The sequence below is a fragment of the Artibeus jamaicensis genome, unplaced genomic scaffold, assembly GCF_021234435.1.
Source record: "Artibeus jamaicensis isolate MK-2021 breed Jamaican fruit bat unplaced genomic scaffold, CSHL_Jam_final contig_241, whole genome shotgun sequence".
In the NCBI taxonomy this organism is placed as follows: Eukaryota; Metazoa; Chordata; class Mammalia; order Chiroptera; family Phyllostomidae; genus Artibeus; species Artibeus jamaicensis.
Genome location: NW_026521509.1, coordinates 4821286 through 4843655, shown reverse-complemented (window position 1 = coordinate 4843655; position 22370 = coordinate 4821286). Strand labels below are relative to the sequence as shown.

At 38.5% G+C, this 22370-nt stretch overlaps 2 protein-coding genes across 2 annotated transcripts in view; one reads left to right on the top strand and one right to left on the bottom strand.

The window, feature by feature from the left end:
- APOOL (apolipoprotein O like) overlaps positions 1–6685 on the top strand; it is a 41726-nt gene extending 35041 nt beyond the window's left edge. Inside the window, exons 7-9 of the mRNA XM_037133215.2 lie at positions 131–244; positions 429–543; positions 6133–6685. Coding sequence (XP_036989110.1) covers positions 131–244; positions 429–543; positions 6133–6221 — 318 coding nt within the window. The 3' untranslated portion in view covers positions 6222–6685. The remainder of the gene's footprint in view (positions 1–130; positions 245–428; positions 544–6132) is intronic.
- A 3501-nt stretch (positions 6686–10186) lies between these two features.
- On the bottom strand, positions 10187–20371 carry SATL1 (spermidine/spermine N1-acetyl transferase like 1). Its single transcript, XM_037133214.2, has 6 exons — positions 19127–20371; positions 15736–15787; positions 12520–12600; positions 11994–12095; positions 11187–11227; positions 10187–10357 (listed from the first exon to the last, which is right to left on the bottom strand). Exons 1-6 carry the CDS (start codon positions 20369–20371, stop codon positions 10187–10189), a joined length of 1692 nt encoding a protein of 563 aa, XP_036989109.2.
- Between the last annotated feature and the right edge of the window lie 1999 nt (positions 20372–22370).

Sequence of the window (22370 nt, the reverse complement as noted above, 5' to 3'; positions counted from 1 at the left end):
TTTCAAATAAGATTTAGAAAATGGGGCTTTGTGTTACATCATCTAGAAATTCACTTCTTTACTATTGATTCTGACTTGAATGTTAACATAAAATACCTAACGTAAGTTTTGAACTTTTTTTTTAAATTAGGTAACCGGAAAAAAGGCATATGCGACAAGCCAGCAAATTTATGAAGCAGTTAAATCATTGTGGACGAAAAACAACAAAAAGGACTCACTCCCCAAACCTAAAGAAAAAACTAAGGTTGAGTTTAAATGGACTAAAAGAGTAAATATTTTGTTTGGGTGGGTGTTGGCTTAAATGGGGGTTACAAGAACAAAAGGAAAAAGATAAAGGGACATAATACCTTTGCATGCTATAATTTTATAAGATATTTTATTCTTGTAGTAAAATTATTTATGAAGGAAAAATCTTTCCTGGTAAATAGCTAGGAAGCCCTGCTGAAATAGAAATGCCTGCAAAGACAGCTGACGACCTGAAACACTCATTGGCTTCGCCAACAGAACAATCTAAAATGAAGACCAAATCAGAATCCGTCTCAGGTTTGTTTGGATACTTCAATTTCATTTTCATTCTTCCTTTAAAAATTTCATAATATTACTAGTTTAAACTTATTTATGTATTGTTTTCATACATTTTTCTTTCTCACATCTGTGGTTTGTATATATGTTTAGGTTGTGAGGTATTCAGGTACCTGGGACTTTCCTAATTCGACATCGTTCACAATAGAGATCTTTGCATTTGGGAGTATAGAGTAGCACTGGCTAGCTGGGTGAGTGAAGGACTCAATATGACTTTATAAATGTGAGGAAAATGTGCTTTTCTGCATTCTGTCAATTTATAGGCTATAAATATGAGTCACATCTACATGGAAGAGATAGCAGCTTCCATTCCTCATGCTTTTTACCCCTATCAGTTTTGGCTTCCACCATCAGTTTTGTTTAGTTTAGATACTGGGAGAACTTTCAATGTCAAATAGTAAAAATAGCAACAATTATAATACTAAGAACTTTGCTCTTGTAAGATAATAGCAATCAGTACTTTTGGGGAGCAATGAATGATAATCATGCCTTGTAGACAAATACTGCAGTGGTTTTACTGTGATCAATAAGAAGGTGACAGAGTGTTTAATACCATTTCAATATGTATTCACATAAAATCCCCGATCGCTGCCTTACATAGGTTTGTTTATCTGTACAGTGTTAATGGTACTGCCATTAAGTCATATTACTGCAAGGGAAATGGGACCAACTCAGAGGTAAAGAATTAGGAAATAGCCCTGGCTGGTGTGGCTCAGTGGATTAAGTGCTGGCCTGTGAACCAAAGGGTCACTTGTTCCATTCCCAGTCAGGGCACATGGCTGGGTTGTGGGCCAAGTCCCCAGTAGGGGGCGCACAAGAAGCAACCACACATGGATGTTTCTCTCCCTCTCTTTTTCACTCCCTTCCCCTCTCTCTAAAAATAAATAAATAAAATCTGTACAAAAAAGAATTAGGAAATAATGATAATATCTCATTATTCAGATGCCCTTTATTGAGCCCCCCCACCCAAAAAGAAAAAAAAACTTTGACGTGTATATATAATTATAACTTTATGATAAAGAGACCAAGACTCAGGAAACTTAAGTATGTTGCCCAAAACCATACAGCTTATGAGAGGTGTGTTTCCAGCCTAGATCTTCTGGGTACCAAAGCCCAAGCTCTTTCCTTTGTGCACACAGTAGCTAACTTAAAACCAGAGTTTTAGTCTCTAATTTCAGCCTCCTCCTCTTTTGTTGATTTTTTAAAATTTATTTTTATTGAATTCATTGGGGTGACATTGGTTAATAAAATTATACAGGTTTCAGGTGTACAGTTGTAGAATACAGCATCTGTATGTTGTAATCTTCATAAAAACTGTCACCAGTGAGTTACAAACCCGATTTGAGTTTTATTCTTTTCCTCTATACCTCACCACCTCTCCTTTTTCATTAATATAAATTATACAATTTTTACACTCTGAGTAATGCGCAGTTGACCATATTCTGAAAAGTATGTAATATATCCAGTCACTTTTCTAAATGCTTTTCAATTCCAGAGTATCTTTGTGGAGATAAAATGTGTGACAGTTTAGCAGTGGGACCAATGCATCTGTAGCCAATGACTGCAGTTTTTAAAAATATATTGACATTCTGGAACCCTGGGCCTGCCTGTCATGGGTAATATGGTATCTGAAAAGCGTAAGGAGACATGTAGAGGAAAAAGACATGCCACTACCATTCACCCTCATCACATATCACTCAGAACAGATTATACAGTAGACGTTTGGGATCGACCATCTCCACCTTTCTGCCTTTCACTTGTAGTCCCAAAGGTCCACAACCTGAGGAACAGTAGTGCTTATGAGCACAAAATTTAGAATAATACACAGATCAGAAATCCTCAGGCCTCAGTCTCTTCATCCATAAGGCCCTAACCATGGCCACACTACTGATCACCTGACAGGATAGATCAGGTGAATGCTCTCGCTATACATTTCATGGCTCTGGATATGAGTTTGTTTGTTTTTTCTATCACCCACATACATGTAAAAATTATGTTATTTTGGAAATCAAAAATTTGGAAAATTGGTGACATGGACCTCTTCCAAACCTGATGAAAGCAGGGTGAAATCCGTCATGGTCTCCCAGGATTAGTATCCCTCAGAAGCACAGGTTGGGAGAATGGCCCTTGTGCCAAATATGGCTCACTGCCTATTTTTGTACACTCCACAAACCAAAAATCATTTTAACATGATTTAAATGGTTGAAAAAGTGAAAAGAAAAATATTTCTTGCCAAGTGAAAATTCTGTGACATTCAAACCTCAGTGTACACAAATAAAATTGTATTGGAACACAGCCACACTTGTCCATTTATGTGTTATCTGGCTGCTTTCACACCGCGAAGGCAGAGTTGAGTGGTGCAGTGGACACCCTCTGGTTTACAAAGTCGGAAATTGTGACTGTGGTTGGTCCTTTGTAGAAAATTGTTTGCTTATTCCTCATTTAGAGGGTGAACTGTGCCAACAATACATTACTCATCTCCCTCCTTATGATATTTGCCACTTTTTTATAGATCAAGAGACTAAATAGCAATGTTGAAATCTCTGAGGGGCAAAAACCAAATATTCTACCTATTTTTTGTGCAATCGAGATGGAAACTTTGCAGGCTGTGATACAGCTTGGGAGTGCCATCCCTGAGGAACAGAGAGGAATCAGTTGGCTGAGTTACTGAAACTGCAACTCAGTTTAATGCCTGATCCTATTGAGATGATAAGCCCTTCACCCTTCCTCAAATAGGGAAAGGGTTCCCTGACAGGTAGAAGATTATCATGTGCAGCTTCTACTATTCTTTTATACAGCATCCGCCATGCAAACAAACAAAGTATCAGTCATGTACAGAGGCAGGAAGATGTGTCTGACAATCAAAGCATTAAAAAATAATAACAGCAGACCCGCAAGTTATCTATATGTTAAAGTTCTTACAGTATGTCTGAGAAAGAAAACCTCAGTACACTTTTCACTTGCACTGAACAAAGGCTACCACAAGGTGGCAGTAAAGATACATTTGAGAAAGGAGCAAGCAGAATCACTGCACCTTTTTGTCTATGGACCCCTGCTCAGAACAGTGTTTTTATTTATTTTTTAAAGAGTTTACGTATTAATTTTTAGAGAGTGGAAGGGAGAGAGAAAGAGAAGGAGAGAAACATCCATGTGTGGTTGGTTGCTTCTCACATGCTCTCTCCTGGGGACCTAGCCTGCAAACCAGACATGTGCCCTGACTGGGAATCAAATGGCTGACCCTTTCATTCACAGGCCGGTGCTCATTCTGCTAAGCCACACCAGCCAGGGGGATAACAATGTTCTTAAATGCATAAAATAAAATACGTAGTAATATATGAGCTTCCTTCAATGTTTTAAACTAAACTATCTAACAAAAGATCTAATTTAGGCCATAGCTTTGAAGTAGTGGTAAGTGCAAGTATTTCAAGATAACTGCAGCTGCAGTGTAATACAAAAATACCTGTGATCTCTATTCATGAAAAAAACCTAAGGTGCTGTTAATACTATTGTGATTTGTTTCCTGCAGTCATTATTGAAGGAAATGTGTATTTTTAGTCAGAGGTGAATGAAAACAAAGATAATTTCTCCCATGCAATTTCATAAATCATATGAATTCTATCTGCAGACCCCCTAAAACTAAACATCTGTATCCTGTGGAAAGGTATATTACTTCCATGGGTAGTGATTACTAATGATCTGGTTGTTTTTAATATGTTTGCTGGTTATGTTACATATAGGTTCATCACACTTTATAAAATATAAAATGTTTGGGAAATGATAGGTGTCAAATAAATAATTATAAATCTATTTCTCCTCTTTGTTTTCATCATAAAACTGGAAATTAAATTTTTCTGTAGAAAAAGGTGTGTTTCCTAAAAGTAACAAAATCATTTTAAAAGGGTCTGATTTTGAAAAACATAATTAAAATAAAAATAAATTTCTGAAAAATATTTTTCTAATGTCACAAAGCAAATATAAAAATAGTTGGTTTTGCCTATTATGCAGAACTTTGTACACATTATTATACTGAATACTAAACATAATTATATGGCACTGTTACCACCCTAACCCCCATTTTACTGATTCCTGGTTCCACTGCTTATCAGCTGAGTGACATTGGCAGTTTCTAATCCTCTCTAAATTAAAATGTTCCTATTGATAAAATAAGGATAAAGAGCATCATCTATCTCAGGGTGGTATTCTGAGGTAATGCATGAAAATAACATAGCATCTTGCCTGGCACACAGTTTATGAAGATTACCCGTGATGCACATGTTGCTAAATCCAGGAATCCTTTGTCATTGTCCACCTCATGCAATCTGTCTGTCCATAGCTTTTAACGCAGGTGATTATTCCCTCCTCCTTGCCTCAGTCTCTTCACTTGGCCTTTGGGATACCACTTGTTCTTGGTTCACTTACTTCACGGACTGGCTCTTCACTTCCAATCTTCTCTGCTACAATCTCCTAATTTTCTTAACTTCAAAAAATTGGAGTATCTAATGGGTTCAGTCCTTAGACCTCTTCTCTGAGGCCCTAGATGTTCTCATGTAGTCCCCATAGTTTGAAATGCCGTATGTAGGTTAAGACTGTAAAATTTATAAACTGGCCCAGGTCTCTCCTGAAGTCTACAGATTCCCATTGCTAGTTGCTTATTCAATATTTGTGCTCAGATGTCTATTTCTTAACACTTAACATTAAAATTTAACACTTCATTTGCCTTCCCCCAAATTTGCTTCTATCACATTTTTCCCTATCTCAGTAAATGTCAACTCCATTCTTGCAGTTTCTCAAGTTAAAGAATCTCACAAAACATATCCAATCCATTTAGGAAATTCTGTCCTTTCTACCTTTGGAATTTATCCATAATCCAGTCCCTTCTCACCACATCCCCTGCTACTGCCCTAATTAAAGCCTCACCACTTTCACTCTTGTCCCCTTACAGTCTTCTCCCCATAGCCAGGAGTTGTCTTTTAAAACACACGTTGTGTCACTCCTCTCCTGAAAACTACCTAGTAGCCTTCTCTTCTCACTTAAAATAAAAAAGAGAAACATTATTATGGCCTCTGTGGCCCAGCATCCCATTGTTTTCTGACCACATGTCCTACCACCCTCACTGCACCCACCCCCACCACATCTCGCTGAGTCTCTTTCCAGCCATACTGGCCATTTCGTGGCTCCTCAAACATGCCCCAGGTCTATTACATTTGCTGTCTTCTCCTCGAAGGCATTTCCCTGAGCTATCTACAGGGTTGACACCTTCATGTGCTTCAATTGTCATTTTTCTAGAAGGCTTTCCCTGCCCCCCCCCGCCATTTAACATCACAGATCACCCCAGCACTCCATATGCCCTTCCCAGTTTTATTTTTCTGCGCAGCACTTACCACTATGTGATATATTATTTCTTTCACTTATTTTCTTTCTCACCCACCTTGAATGTTATGTCCATGTTAGCAGAGATTTTTGATGATTTTTACTGCCGTATTCCTAGTACCTGTGATCAGTTTTTTAAATGAGCGACTAATTTTTTGTTTTGTTTCAATACTTTATCAGGTGCTACACACCCTGTGCCTGACCCCAAGCTCATGGATCACGGGCAGTCCCATCCAGAAGATGCAGATATGTACAGCACTAGAAGCTGAAGCAGTCTACACAGAGAACTACAGATGTGTGAAGTTCCAAATAATAATGAAAAAAATCATGTTGTGGGTAATTGACACATAAAGCATCACTTTAAAGCAAATTTATTCTTCACACTTTCTAATGTATAGGTTGACCAATCACAGAAATGATTAAATACAAACAGGAAATGCAGCCCAAACAATATGAAATGATTGGTGAAGAGGCAGAAGTAGTACTATTAGGATGCATTTGATGAATTTTAAGGGTGTTTATAAAAAATAGAGTAAATATGTGAATACTTATGATACTGAAACCTGAAAAAAATATGTATGTGTATATATAAATCCATATACACATATATATTTGCTTTAGCTTTTTCTAATGAATGCCAGCTAAATTAGAATGGTGTGTGAAAGGACATGTTCCCTGTCCTTCTATTTTTTCATTTCCCAGAGCTGGAATAAACTATACATATTTTATGACACTTGGGGTTGACTTTGTCTCTTTGTTTTATTAATATTGACTCCTCTTAAATGTCCAGAAACACCTGTAACTTTCAGGGGACCATATGCTCCATGGGACCTCTAGTGCTGTTGAGACCGGGGCTTAGACCGGTTCCTGGGTGGTTTCCTTTCAGTCTCAGGCCTCCTATATCAGCCGAAGATGATTGTGCCTCCTGTTACTTAGAGAAAAAACATCAACTATCAGTTGTAACCATTCACAGCTTCTGCACATCTGCCTTCAAGACTTGCGTCTTTTCAGCCACCCCCTTTTCCGAGGCCAGTGCTTCTGTTTGGTTTGCAGCTCCCTTTCCTTCCATGTTGTCCAGCACCGTAGCGTACCTCCAATCCTTGGTTTTTCTTTTCACTCATTCCCTTTCTTCAATGTCTAATTAACTTCTGATCTTTATCTAAAAACAGCAATAACAAAAACCTTTCCCTAAGCCTGCCTCTTCCTCTCAGCTACCTTTTCTTTATGCTATAATTGTCATGTTGCATAAAAAAGTAGTGAATGCCACTATCTTCCTCACTTTCAATTCCTGACTTGTGACACCCTGGCTTTTGTATGTACTTGAATTCCCTGCAGTGATTCACTATTGGCCGCTCCCTCCTTGCAATGCACTCCTCCTTTGTTCTCTGTTATTCCTGCTTCTCTTGCTCTAAACCCTTACACGCTGAGGCTACTCAGGTTCTATCCCTAGTCTTTTCTCCTCACTCAGTATGCCCTTTTGTTTTCCTTTAACATAGTTCACTGGCTGCAGGCAACATTTCTATGTCCTTATTACTTATATGTCCAGCTCCCATATTTCTCCAGAGCTGTAGAGCTTTCTTTCTGGTTATTTATTAGTTATATCCATAGTAGATCCCATACATAGCCCCAATGTCAATATGCCTCAAAGTAAGTTGTCTCTACCTCTCTCTCCTTAAGTTCCTCATATCTGTTCTACCTTCTCTTCTTGCCCTCATTCAAGTTTTAATCACTTTCCTGAATTATTACTACAGCAACCTTCCAGTTAATCTGCTTGCTCTAAATCTCGCTCTCCGTCACTTCAGAATGCCTTCTTGCAAGTAACAGTAAGTCAGTTAGTAGCAGGTTAAATGAATAAGAGCCTGTTTCAAGCCTGCAGTTGGGCCGTGCAGTGTTGGGACTGCATCTCATTGGTGCCATGAAGCCCCTAGACATTTCTCTCCGCTCTGGTGTGTTTGTCTTCTTTAAAGATTTTATTTATTTATTTTTATTTGTTTCAAGATTTTATTTATTTATTTTTAGAGAAACAAGAAGGGGGCGAGAAACATCCATGTGGGTTTGCCTCTTGTGTGCCCCCTACTGGGGAACTGGCCCACAACCCAGGCATGTGTCCTGACTGGGAATCGAACTAACAACCCTTTGGTTCACAGGCCCATGCTCAATCCACTGAGCCACTCCAGCCAGGGCTCCACTCTGGTCTTTAGCATGTTAATTTGTTACCCTGTATTCACAAAATGGCTACTGCACTTCTGGAGAACACATGCACACTCAAAGTAAGAAGAATTAGCACAAAATGTGTACCAGATGCTTCCAACCCCCATTTATTAGAAAACTAAGTGCTTTCTTAGAACCTCTCTCAGAAGTCATCTATGTATATCTTGACTAGAGCTTATATAGCCACAGGCAGCTCAAGGGAGATTGGCAAATCATATGTTTTCTATGATAAGGAAGGCAAGTGGTAAGGGATTTAGAATGACTACTGAATTTGAGCTAACATGCAGTGTCTGCTACCCTATTCTTCTAACCCAGGGGTGTCAAACTCATCTTCACCGGGGGCCACATCAGTCTTGTGGTTGCCTTCAAAGGGCTGAATGTAATGTCGGCACTGTGTAAATGTAACTACTCCTGAACAGTTAAGTGAGAGCTCGGTGCTGCTGCTGGGTAGAAATAAGGTGCCAGGCCGGATAAAACAAGGTGGAGGGCTGGATTCGACCCATGGGCCTTGTGTTTGCCACCTGTGCTCTAACCTGTGTGCCATATTATTTTGCTGTAGTTGTCTATAGGCATAAATTATCTTTCTGAAATCTTCAGTTGTTCACCATTGCCTACAGAACCAAAGACTCCTTAGCCTGTAGACAAGGTCCTTCATGTATGATAACCAGCTAGAATTTAATCCTATCTTCTCCCCTGCACCCTACTGCCAATGTATGTTATATTTTATCTTTTTAAAACCTTTTAAAAAAAGATTTTATTCATCTTTAGAGGGGGAAGGGAAGGAAAGGAGAGAGGGAGAGAAACATCAATGTATGGTTGCCTCTCCTGCATCCCCTGCTGGGAACTGGCCTTCAGGGAAGCAGCCTACAACCCAGGCATATGCCCTGACTGGGAATCGAACTGTGATCCTTTGGTTCACAGGCCCGCGCTCAATCCACTGAGCTACACTAGCCAGGGCATATTTTATCTTTAATACACACCACTTGCTTCTTGAATGTGCTTTGTTCTTCTATTCCCCTCTCTGCCTATGCTGGGATCTTCTCTTAGAATCTTTTTCTGTCTCATCCTGTTCCATAGTCCACCTTCCTTTTCCTTCAGTCCCAATTCCAGTGTCACTCTTTTGAATTCAGATGCTGTCTCTTCTACATTCTCAGACACTTGGGACTTATAGCTGTGATAGTCCATACAATTTATTATAAAACTAAAACTAGTATTTTTTTTACAGTAGGGCACCACTTGATACCTACTAGTGGGTATGACTGAGTCATCTTTGTGTAGCTTTTATGCCCATAACATACCCTGGTACATAGTACAAACTCACATATTCTATCATGCTGGTTATAAGACAGGGTGCAAAAATAATTAGAATTCTATCAAAGGGCTTATATTCTAGAAAGGATGGGAACATATACAAATACAGCAATTTATGTATCATCTACCCTAAGTAGAAGCAAAGAACTATAGAGCTCAAAGATGAAATGTAGTTTTGCAGTGAATCTGATGTCACAGAGGTGGTGCTACTTGAGTATCTCAAAGTGGGGAAGCACTTATTAGTTTTTCCTAAGCGAGCTCTTTAAAATTTAGCAACATTATTTTAAATGATTTTTGTCCCTCACATTTATTTATAATCAAGCACATTCGTATTCATCAAATCTAAGACACATTATTTACCTCTAAGAAAAACATGCTGCCAGTTGTTAGAAATATCTCAATTTCAGATATGTTAAAATGTCAAAATATAAGCATCTTACATTTAGCGAGATTATGGTAGGTAAAAAATCAATATCCTAAAGCCAAGTGGAAGTGATGTTTGCATTATGCGCTCTTTTGGATCGTCAGCTGTGCCATTAGCATGTCAGTTTGGATAATGGAGAGATGACTCTATCTGCAAAATCTGTTTCAAAGTAAAAGACTCATACAAACCAAAGTTGAGTCACTTGCTTTATTGTACAACACTCAAAGTCAACCTGCTCTTAGAGTCAGGAGACATTGAGATGTTGGGACAAGCTGTGATGAGGGCTCTTCACTGTTCCCCTGCCAGGTACAGGAGTTTTTCTTTGTTAATCCTGAACAGGTACCGGCCCTCCCTGGAGAAAAGGCCTGCAGCTCCATGAGGAGTGTGAGAGTCAGTAGAAGCCTCTTTCCCGATGACAGCACGGAAGTGCATGCAGCTACATTCGTTTCTGAGGGCTATCTGTTTAAAAACAGAGACTACTTTTACTTGAAAGCATAGTCTTCATTAACATATTTATTTTACTGAAGTTCCGTACACAGTCCTACTGTTTAGCTTTAAGACACCCTTTTAAAGTCCAAAGTGGATTTGCAAAGTCCTCTCATTGGTTCTTTTATGAATACAATTGCACTGTTTTTCCTTTAGTCTATAGGGAAAGTTTACCTAAATTTATATTTTCTTTTTTTTTAATTTTTTATTGATTATGCTGTTACAGTTAAAATTATATTTTCAAAGTACAAAAGGATGTTGCTTTTATACTATTCTTATATTCATATGGTAGACCTATTTTATCGATAAAATCACCTAACCTGCCTTTTGCTTATTTCCTCTTTATGACAAAAAAAAAAGCTGTATAATGTGGTTGTGGTTTATACAGAAATAAATGTTTAATTAAATATAACTCAAATATCATTTGTATAAGTATCTGAGTTGAAAATTGTTTTTTTAAAGATTTAGTTATTTATTTTTAGAGAGAGGGTAAGGGAGGGAGAAAGAGAGGGAGAGAAACATCAGTGTGTGGTTGCCTCTCACACACCCTCTACTGCAACTCAGGCATGTGCCCTGACTGGGAATTGAACTGGCAACCGTGTGATTCACAGGCTGGCACTCAATCCACTGAGCCACATCAGCTAGGGTTGAAAATTCAGTTCAATATAATACAAGATTTAAGTGTATTTTCAGGTTATATTCAAATGATGAGATAAATTATCTAATTTAGGCCCTATAAAATAATAATACTCGATAAAATAAAGATAACATATAAAATATGAATATTAATTTTAATACATACCTGACTAAGGCTTTTCAGCATTGCAGTTCCAATACCTAGGCCTTTTAAAGATATAATGTAAAATGAGAAAATTCCATTTAACATGTTATTGTTTCAGTTTAAAACAATAAAATGTGAAACCCCAGTATCCTGCTATATAGTCTTAATAACTTATGTTGTAACTACTCTTGAATGTTTTTCATATCTCTTTTTCCTAACTGAAATTTAGTTCCAAAGGTAATAAAAAGGATTTTTAATTTATCGTAATGATCCATGAAGAGGAAATGAGTCCTGTCACTAACATCTAATCACAGAGTATTTTTTTATTCTTTTCTAGAGAAACCAACTCCAAATGTGAAAGCATTTTTGTAAAGGTAAAAGTAAAGCTATTAAAACTTGGCTTATTAAAATCTGCATGGAAACTAATGAAATACTCTTCTAATCTGATTGTGTCTTCACTTTATGCAAGGGTAACCAGGAGAGGGATCAGGCTCATGAAATAGAAGCACATTCCATACACTAACTTAAATGTCCTACTTATACTAAAGCCCCATCTTTAAAAAAAAAGATTTTATTTATTTATCTTTAGAGGGGAAGGGAAGGAGAGAGGGAGAGAAATATCAATGTATGGTTGCCTCTCGTGTGTCCCCTACTGGGAACTGGCCTGCAACCCAGGCATGTGCCCTGACTGGGAATTGAACTGCGCTCCCACGCTCCCAGGCCACGTTCCCAGCCCCTGAGCTATACCAGCCAGGGCTAAAGCCCCATCTTTACTCCTTAAATTAAAACACACCATTTTAATCCATAAAATAATAAGTGTAGCTTGACCTCGGAAAGGTAGTGTGACAAAGAAGTCCTCTATGTAAAGTAACTTGCCAGTCCAGGCATCATATGTAATGTAGTACATGGTAAATCCAGCAGTGCCTTGGCCTAGGAAGAGGGAAGAGTGGGTACAAAGAGGTTAATGCTTTGGACTTAGAATGTTCCTTCCTCCAAGAGGAACTATCTTTGTGTGTGTTTTTAAACTATTAAAATAATAAAAGTTCACTGGACAAAATTTCAAACAATACAGAAATGCATCATGTAGAACGTTTAAGTCCCTTAGAGTACAAACTTGAAGAGATAAGCCATCTTTTAACAGTGTGGAATATATTCTTCCAAAAATTTTCTAGGAATACACAAACATATAAGTACACACCATACATTTTCTTTAAAAAAAAACAAAACCTTGAGTTTATGTATTTACACACCTCTCTTCTGCTGAATAGTAATTATATTCTATCAAACTGTATTTTGTTTCCAGGGTAGACAAAATGTATGCCAGATTAAATTGGAGGAGGAAGGTTTATTTTACCTGATGGTGTTTGTTTACTGAATACTTCCGCAATCAGGCAGTAGAAAAGGGGACGGTCTCCAAAGCCATCTCTTAATAAATCTGAAATATTAATTCACATACAATATGTTAGAAATTTTACAGTAAAGGGAAGGTGGTAGAGGAGGCAGCACCAGGAATTCAGCTCTTCATCCATACAACAGTTGTTCTGGGAGCAACTGAAGTGACCGTTTTGGACTTCTAGAGTTTATTTGAACACTTGCAACTTCCAGAGGAGAGCTTGGCTGGTACATTGCAATTCAGTTCAGTGAAATACAGCCATCAGCCCACTGGTGGCTTCCTAGCTCCTACTGGCCAGCTCCATGTAGGCAGCCATGGACACCAACCTGAATGTCTGGAGCAGTTTCACTGGAGCCATGGTTTCATAAGGAATTTACCTTTCAAATATTGCATTTCTGAGCTCTGGTCTCACATTGATGCTCTGAACAGTGAGGATATATGGCTTGGAAGTTGGCCACCATTTTTCTAACCTCTACCAACTAAAGCATCTCAAAAAGCTAAAGGAAGATGTGCACAAAACAGGAAAATTGTATGAACAAAGTAAGAATATGAGTACAGAAATAGAAATTATAAAAGTTAACCCCATTAAGTATTTTTAAAGGGAAAAAGTATAGGAACTGACATGAAAAACCACTGACATTCACTGTAGTGGTTCAAAACCGTAATTGAGCAAGCAAGAAAAAGAATCAGCAAACTTGTACACAGGATAATTGAAATGATCAAGTCTGAGAAACAAACAAAAAAAAGGTAAAAAGAAAACAACTTCAGGGATCTGTGGAACATCATCAAGTGGATGAACATACACATTATTCTACACAGAAGGAAAGAGAAAAGAAGGAAACTAGAATATTTGAAGAAATAATGCCTGAAAACTTCCCAATTTTGATTCAATGCATGAACCTACAAATTTAATAAACTCAATAAACTCAAGTAGTATAAACCAAAAAATATCAACAAGACACATTATAATCACACTGTTGAAAGCCAAAGCCGAAGATAAAATCTTGAAAGCAACAAGGAAGAAGTAATTGGTTCCATACAATGAACCCCCAATAGGATTATCAACCAGTTTCTAATCAGAAACTTTGGAGGCTAGAGGCAGTGTGTTGATATAATCAAAGTGCTGAGGGCAAGGGGAACTTGTGAACCAAGAAATCTATATACACCAAAACCGTTGTGTATGTGTTCAAAGGAGGTGAAATGAAGACATCCCACACTCCCCTACAAAAAACTCTGAAGGAGTTTATTACCATTAGAACTGCCCTACATAAAATGCTAAAAGCAGTTCTTCAGGTTCAAATGAAAGGAAGCCAAGAGCTACCACTTAAAGCCATTTGAAGAAATAAAGGTAAAGGTACCTAGGTAAATAAATGGGGAATTGTAAGAACTAGTGTTATTTTAATATTGTTTGTAACTCCACTTTTTATTTACATAATATGACAGACATGTGCATAACATTAATAATGTATGTTATTGGGCACAGAATCTATAAGCATGTAATCTGACATCCATGACCTAAAATGGGGGAATGGAGATGTGAAGTTTTTGTATATAGTTGATGTTCTGCTGGTATAAGTTCAAAGTGGATTGTTATAGCTTTAGAATGGTAAATGTAACCCCCAATATAACCACAAAGAAAATATCTATAGACTATACACATATGAAAATGAGAAGGGAGTAAAAAAAATATTTCACTATAAAAATCAACTAAACATGAAGAAAGGGGACAAAAATCTATATCACATATAGAACACAAATAGCAAATGGCAGAAGTCCCTCCTTATCAGTAATTAAAAGTGTAAATGGATCAAATGCTCTAATCAAAAGACAGAGGTAGCCCTGGCTGGTGTAGCTCAGTGGATTGAGTGCAGCCCTGCTAAGCAAAGGGTCATTTCATCGGTTCAATTCCCAGTTGGGGCACATGCCTGGGTTGCGGGCCAGTTCCCAGCAGGGGACCCATGAGAGGCAACCATACATTGATATTTCTCTCCCTCTCTCCTTTCCTTCCCCTCTAAAGATAAATAAATTAAAATCTTAAAAAAATGAAAATAATTTTTAAAAATTTAAAAAATAAATAAAAATAAGTAAAACCACTATGAGATACTACCTCACACCTGTCAAAATGGCTACCATCAATAAATCAACAAACAACAAGTGTTGGAGAGGCTGTGGAGAAAGAGGAACCCTAGTGCACTGTCGGTGGGAATGCAGACTGGTGCAGCTACTGTGGAAAACAGTATGGAGTTTCCTCAGAAAACTAAAAACGGAATGGCCTTTTGACCTGGCAATTCCACTGCTGGGAATAAGAACCCTGAAACACCAATCCAAAAGAACCTTGAGGTGCTCCAATGTTCAGAGCAGCACAATTTACAGTAGCCAAGTGTTGGAAGCACAAACTGGCAGTAACCAGAGGGGAGGGGAAGAGGGATAATAGGGGAAGGGCCATCAAGGAACATGTATGAAGGACACATGGACAAAGTCAAAGGAGATAGGATCGAGGGTGGGAGACGTGGATGGGTGGGCACCAGGGAGTGGAAGAGGGAAAATGGAGACAACTGTACTTGAAAAACAATAAAAAATAATATGTAACATTTATAAACACTTATACAGTAAGTATCATTGTTGCTTCAAAATGTATAACCAAATATTGACAAAATAGAAGACAAAGGCAGCTCTACAATAATAGCAGGATATTATGTAATGGTAAAAGGAAACTTCAATACCCCAATTTCAATATTGTATTGAATTGGACAGAAGAATAATAAATCAATAGATTATCTAACAATATTACAGATCAAGTGGACCTACCAGAAATCTACATTACATTCTTCCCCAAAACAGAATAGTGCTCATGGAAGTTTATCCAAGATAGACCATATGTTAGGCCACAAAAAAGTCTTAATAAATTGTAAGACTGAAATCATACAAAGTATCTTTTCCAGTCAATGGAATGAAACTAGAAACACAAGGAGGAAACTAGGAAATTCACAAATACAGCGCATACTTAACCAATGGCTCAAAGAAGAAATCACAAGGGAAATTAGCATTTTGAGATGAATGAAAATTAAATGATATTCAATTTATGGAATATAAGTAAGTATAAGTGGAAGTAGAACTGTGTGCACGCCTATGGCCCATTTCTTAGTCTAGTGCTGAAAATACCATAGAACACCTTACCCTCTGCTGTTAACTTCACTACATGCAACATGTTCTCAGAGGCAGCCGATTCCTGTCAAAATAAAGAAACCTTTTAGTTTATGGTTTATTAATGAATTCTTAAGATGATTATCATAAAGTTTTTATCCAGTGTTTATTAATATACAATGTTCTAGGTAGTATGAAAAGTAAGACTTAACCCCAGTCTTCTGGGGTTAACTCGAAATCTAAAACGGCACATACAACAAAGGAGTATATATAGAAAAATTAACTATGCTGAAACTTCACTCATATGAAAGTCAATTGTCCAGGTAACTAGACTTAAATGCAACCAGAAATTAGGAAGAGAAGCTCAAGAGTTTTCTAAGCACTCCAGGTAGATGTCACAGAGTCAATAATACATCGACTATTATAAAGCTCATACACTTGACAGACAAGTCTGCCCTGTTGCCTGAGAGGCTTTTTTCTCCATTTAACTTTAGACTTTGTTTTATCAGGCTTTTTTTACAATGGCATTTTTTTGTACACAGTCAAATTAATTATTCGTGGTTTGGATTTCACCCTTGGAAAGCCATCCCCACTTGCAGATTATAAAAATAGTTACTCTTGCTGTCTTAATTTATTTTATTTTATTTTTTCAGTTTTATTGAGATATAATTGACATATAACACTGTGTTAGTCCAAAGTGTACAAAATAATAATTTGATATATATATATGTGTGTGTGTGTATATATATATATATGTATATATATATATATATAAATTATTACCACAATAAGTTAACACAGCCCAGGATGGTGTGGCTCAGCGAATTGAGTGCTGGTCTGAGAGGCAAAGGGTCACCGAACTGATTCCCAGTCAGGGCATATGCCTGGGTTGCAGGCCAGGTCAGGCCCCCAGTTGGGGATGTGTAAGAGGGAACTGCATATTGATGTTTCTCTCCCTCTCTTTAAAAATAAATTAACAAAATCTTTTTTAAAATGTGGCGAGGGCTGGGGTGGTGGGGAATGGTGGGGAGGCGTTGGGGGGAGGCAGAAAAGTGTACTTGAACAATAAAAAATGTGTAGTTAACATTAATCACTGCATATAGTTGCTTTTTTTCTTGTCACGAGAACTTTTAAGGTCTCTTAGCAACTTTTAAAAATGCAATACAGTATTGTTACCATACAGTAAGTACAGTCACCATACAATACATTATGGAAAGAAATGGAATATATATAAATGGAAAGCCTGGTAAGCAAGAAGTTTTGGCTGTTGAGCCATGAAATGACTAGATCCCTAAGTCATGCCATGGGTTGGGGATTAAGAATAGGATAAAATGGGTGCACACAGAGGATACTTGGAAGAATTTTAGTGGCAGGACATTAAATAAAACCTGCAAAACACTCAGCTAAGGAATGAATTAGTAAGGTGGTAAACTCTCCTAAATTTCCTTGCAAAGAGGTAACATTTTGCAGACTTAAGCAATGAAAAGGAGTTAGGTAAATGGATGTCTATGTATTGGAGAGGTACATGAAGCCCAAAGCTAATCAATCATTATATGCATACCTATGATGTGGAGTAGTTACTTTATCTTTTCTAGAATATTATCTTTCTACAGCAAATACTCACTAAAGTTATTACCAAGAAAAGCTAAATGTACATTCAAGAACTTGAGGCAAATTTGAAAGTAAATATAGGCAGGAAATCCACAGATAAAGGTTCATTGAAGTGAGAGGGTCTCATAATGTACCTTTCTCCTGGTCATAGCAACGGGCACTGTTTGCAAAGCTAAGGAAGGTGAGTTTTCCATATGGAGATTCACCATCATTCAACAGTAAATTTATTAGTTGCCAACCAAATGTCACATACTAAGGTTATAAAAATGGCTTGAAATTACATGCTACCTGGAAAAAGTGTTCTTGTGGAATAATTAAGCTGTTGGGCATAGCATTTTGATGGATGATCTAAGTGCAGATTAGTACCACTTAGGCCAATGATGTAAGAACTCGTGAAGATAGAAAAGAATGGAAGGCAAAGAGGGCTAAATAACTCATTATTAATAGATCTGTGAAGGCTCCTAGCATCATTTCCACAAATGGAAGTTTGTTTTGTCCATTAAAACACATTCTCTAAGGAAATAGAAACTTGGTCTGACTTAAAGTATATAAATTAGTAGCTGGAAACATTTTCCAGCCACATATTTACTCTATTAAAAATCTAGGCTACTATATGGAATTCTTTACATTGTGCATCACATAAAGGATTGCCTTGAGTGCTGCAGAACTTCAGTACAGTGACTGTGGCTTTTCGTTTGTCCCCATTACTATCTTAGAATTATTTTCAGGAAAACCATTATAATGAACTTTAATTTTTTAAAAGATTTTATTTATTTAATTTTAGACAGAGGGGAAGGGACGGAGAAAGAGAGGGAGAGAAGAAACTTCCATGTGTGGTTGCCTCTCACATGCCCCCTACTAGTGACCTGGCCTGCAACCCAGGCATGTGCCCTGACCAGGAACTGAACCGGAGACCCTTCGGTTCACAGGCCTGTGCTCAATCCACTGAGCCACACCAGCCAGGGCTGAACTTTTAAATTAGGAAATTTTAACCTAGCTCTTTGGACACTTGGAGACTATCAATAGATAGGCTTCAGGAGTCAAAGAACTGTCTGAAATTGTATGGAAAATTTGTTGTGGATGAATATTGTTTTCTGGACAAACATTAGCTTGTACAAGTAGGTGTGGCCTTAAAAGCAACAAGACTCTCTACCCTAAAACCTTAGACATCGATACCTGAAATTCTGTTACTAACAGGTCATTTGTTTGAGTTAAGCACTTGTTTTCTCTAATATCCTTTTTTAAAGTTAAAACTTCCCCAGGAGGGACAACGGCATTAGGTCCCTGAAATTTACATGAATTGGTTTCTGCCTGACTTTTTTTAAGAAAAGGTTTTTATAAAAATTTTATTTATTTATTTTCAGAGAGAGGATAAGGGGGGGTGAAAGAGAGGGACAGAAACATCAATGTGTAGTTGCCTTCCACGTGCCCCCTACTGGGGACCTGGCCACAACCCAGGCATGTGCCCTGACTGGGAATCGAACCTCGATGCCTTGGTTTGCAGTCCTCCACTCAATCCACTGAGCTATACCAGCTAGGCTGCCTGACTTTTTGAGCCTCCTATTATAAGTCAAGCAATTCATGTGTAATCATTTTATGTTACTGCGTCATTACAACAATCTCTTGATATAGATAGTACTATGTTATTGATTTTCAATGTGGAAATTGAAGCTTAGAGAGGTTAAAGTAACTTCCAAAAGGTTGTGTACACAGGTCATAATTAGTAGAACTGGGATTTGAGCCTAGCCTATTCGCTCTTTAAGCCCTAAACTAATGCCACAAAGCTCCAGGGAACAAGGGAGAAAAAACTTACTTGAATTAAATGCAGAAGTTTCATGCAGTCTCGAGCCTCTGCAGATCTTATTTGGAAAAAGTTCATGCTTGGTTGCTTCCCGCCTGATGGGCTTGGGCTTGTTGGGTTCGGTTGCTTCATGTGTGGTTCACGTATACCTGATTGGCTTGTGCTTGCCTGCCTCATACCTGGTACACTCCGAGTGGACTGACTCTGGCCTACCTGTGGTTGACTCATGCCTAATTTGCTCTGGTGTGGTTGCTTAATACCTGGTTCACTTGGGGTGGACTGGCTCCAGCCTACCTGTGGTTGACTTATGCCTGATTTGCTCTGGTGTGGTTGCTTCGGACCTGGCTTACTCCAGATGGATTGTCTCCCACGTATTTGCAGTTGCCCCATGCTGGATTCACTCAGGTCTGGTTGCTTCATACCCGGTTCAATCATGATAGAGCGGCTCTGGCCTAGGTGCAGTTGACTCATGCCGAATTCACTCAGGTCTGGTTGCTTCATACCTGGTTCAGTCTTGATGGATCGACTCTGGCCTAGGTGCAGTTGACTCTTGCCGAATTCACTCAAGTCTGGTTTCTTCATACCTGGTTCAATCATAATGGATTGGCTCTGGCCTAGGTGCAGTTGACTCATGCTGAATTCACTCAGGTCTGGTTTCTTCATACTTGGTTCAGTCTTGATGGATCGGCTCTGGCCTAGGTGCAGTTGACTCTTGCTGAATTCACTCAGGTCTGGTTTCTTCATACTTGGTTCAATAATGATGGATTGGCTCTGGCCTAGGTGCAGTTGACTCTTGCTGAATTCACTCAGGTCTGGTTTCTTCATACTTGGTTCAATCATGATGGATTGGCTCTGGCCTAGGTGCAGTTGACTCATGCCGAATTCACTCAGGTCTGGTTGTTTCATGTCTAGTTCACTTGTACTGTATTGGCCTTTATATAATTTGCTTATGAATAGTTGTCTCACACTAGGCTGGATGGAGCCTGGTTGGCTCATTTCTGGCTCAGTAATTCCTGGTTGGCCCGTACGTGGTTGACTCACAATTGGTTGTTTCATGCCCAGTGGATTCATGTCAGGTAGGCTTGTGCTTGGTTGGTTCATGTCCAGTGAGTTCATATTAGTGCCTAGCTTGCTGGTGCCTGATTGGATCATACTCTGTTGATTAGTGCCTGGTTGGCTGAGGACTGGTTGATGGATGATGAGCTGGCAGCCAACTGGTTGGCTGATGACTAAGCGTTTTGATGGAATTGGCACCATTAACTATAGTGCTGTGGTAGGAGGCTGTAGGATGTTTCTGGTTTTTCTCAGCTTGACCGGTAACTCGACATACCCCTCTATCAAGATGAGAATGAGAAAACTAAACGAGGGCTACTTAAAGAAGATTATTAATGCCTCCAGCTTGCTGAAGTTGACCTCACCAGCGATCACAGCTGTGGGCTTGGCTGGCTGAGTTTTAGGTTGTCATCTGACCTTTCCTCCGCCAACAGGCCTGAAGTGAGTGGAAGAAGAAAATGACTCTGACTTCGAGGTGGGGCAGTATCACCGCCTCACCTCGTTGCGAGGCCCCGCCTCAGTTATTGTGACGTCACCATGCCGGTATCTAAGTGCCTACGTGCTCCCCCGTGTGGTGAGACAGGGGCAAGGCAGGGCCCGTTTGACCACTTTATTTCCCCCTCTCCAAGAGCTTAAGAGGGTGAAGCAAGAAGTTGGAAAGAGTCACAGAACTTATGCTCGGCAGTCACCCCGAGTGCCTGCTGTTTTAAGCAACCAATTCAAAGATACTTGCCCTAACCCTTCCTGGCTTTTCATGCCCCAGTTCTGAAATAATTCACTTCCAATGTCTGTCCCAATTTCCACTTACCACCTCTTTCACATAGAAATTGGAATGCTTTAAAGGGTTGTGCTTGTGTGCTATTCAAGTCCTTAAAGCAGAAAATATCCCTTTACAAATAATTAAGAATAACTATGATTACTATGTATTTAGTTCTTTTTTGTCCCAGGCTCACTGGGAAGCACTTAACATTTTCTCATTCAATCCCTCAGTAATACAACTATCCCCAATTCTGAGGAAACCTGATCAAAAGATTTGGTAAATCAACCAAGGCCTCACCAGTTGGCAAAGAACCAGAATTCATACCCAGGTCTATCTATTCGATTTTATTTCCAAGAGTGTTATCATCACATTATCCTGCCTCTTACACTATACTTATTTTCTATGTCCATATCTGTGCTAGCAGTTATATTGTTCTTTCACCCCATCACCCCCTCAGACATATATCATTTTATCTGTCACCTCATTTCCTCAATAATGTATATTATGTAACTGGTGCTAATGTTGTTGTAAATGAAGTGTATGTCATTTTGTAAATACACTGGATAACCTTGGTTGAGGCTGTTCTAAGACAAAGTGTGCTAAGGGATTTCTTTGTGCATTAGTTCATTTAATCATCAGAGCAGCCTTATGAAATATGCACTGTTGTCCCCCATTTTATCAAAAAGAAGCTAAACTTAGAAAGATTAATTTTCTCAAAGGTAATCAGTGCCAGAAGGGGGACAGACTGAAAGTGCATCCCATAAACAGAAGGGTTCAAATAGAATGATAGAGCACACTTACCACTTATCCTATGCAAGCAATGAATGGAACCTACAGAGCCCACACTCCTAGAATAACAGGAAAATCAAGTCCTGTCACAGAATTATGCCAAACCTGACACATAAGAGATGTATGTACATTTCTGACCTTGATCCACTGGTAATGATAATGAGAGCTAAAGTTTTATGAATGCTTTCTGTGGTGTCAGGCATGGCTCTAAGGACCACTTTACTATATTGATTCATTTAATCTTCTCAACAATGCAGTTAGGTAGGTGATGTTATTATGCCTATTCTCAGGTGAAGAAACTGAGATTCTGAGACATTAGGTAGCTAAGGTCACAAACTAAAAGTCCAGATAAAATAAGGACAACTCAGTTATCATTTTGTTTGTTTTTTTCTGAAATTCTAGGAGCAGGATGAAGACATTTTGCTGTTTGCTTGCAAAATCAAACCATTTGCATAATTTTTTGTGAGGATGTGTGACCTGGTTTGTGCTTGGTTTTTTTCCTTATACTTTTTTAGAGGAGGCACATGTTAGGTTTCCAAATGGTGACTTAAAGGGATAAAAATATAAATTACAGTTTTGATGATCTAGAACTATTGATGAGTTTCTTTTATATTTTGGCTCTTGAACCTTTATATTTCTTGAAGGCTATTGATG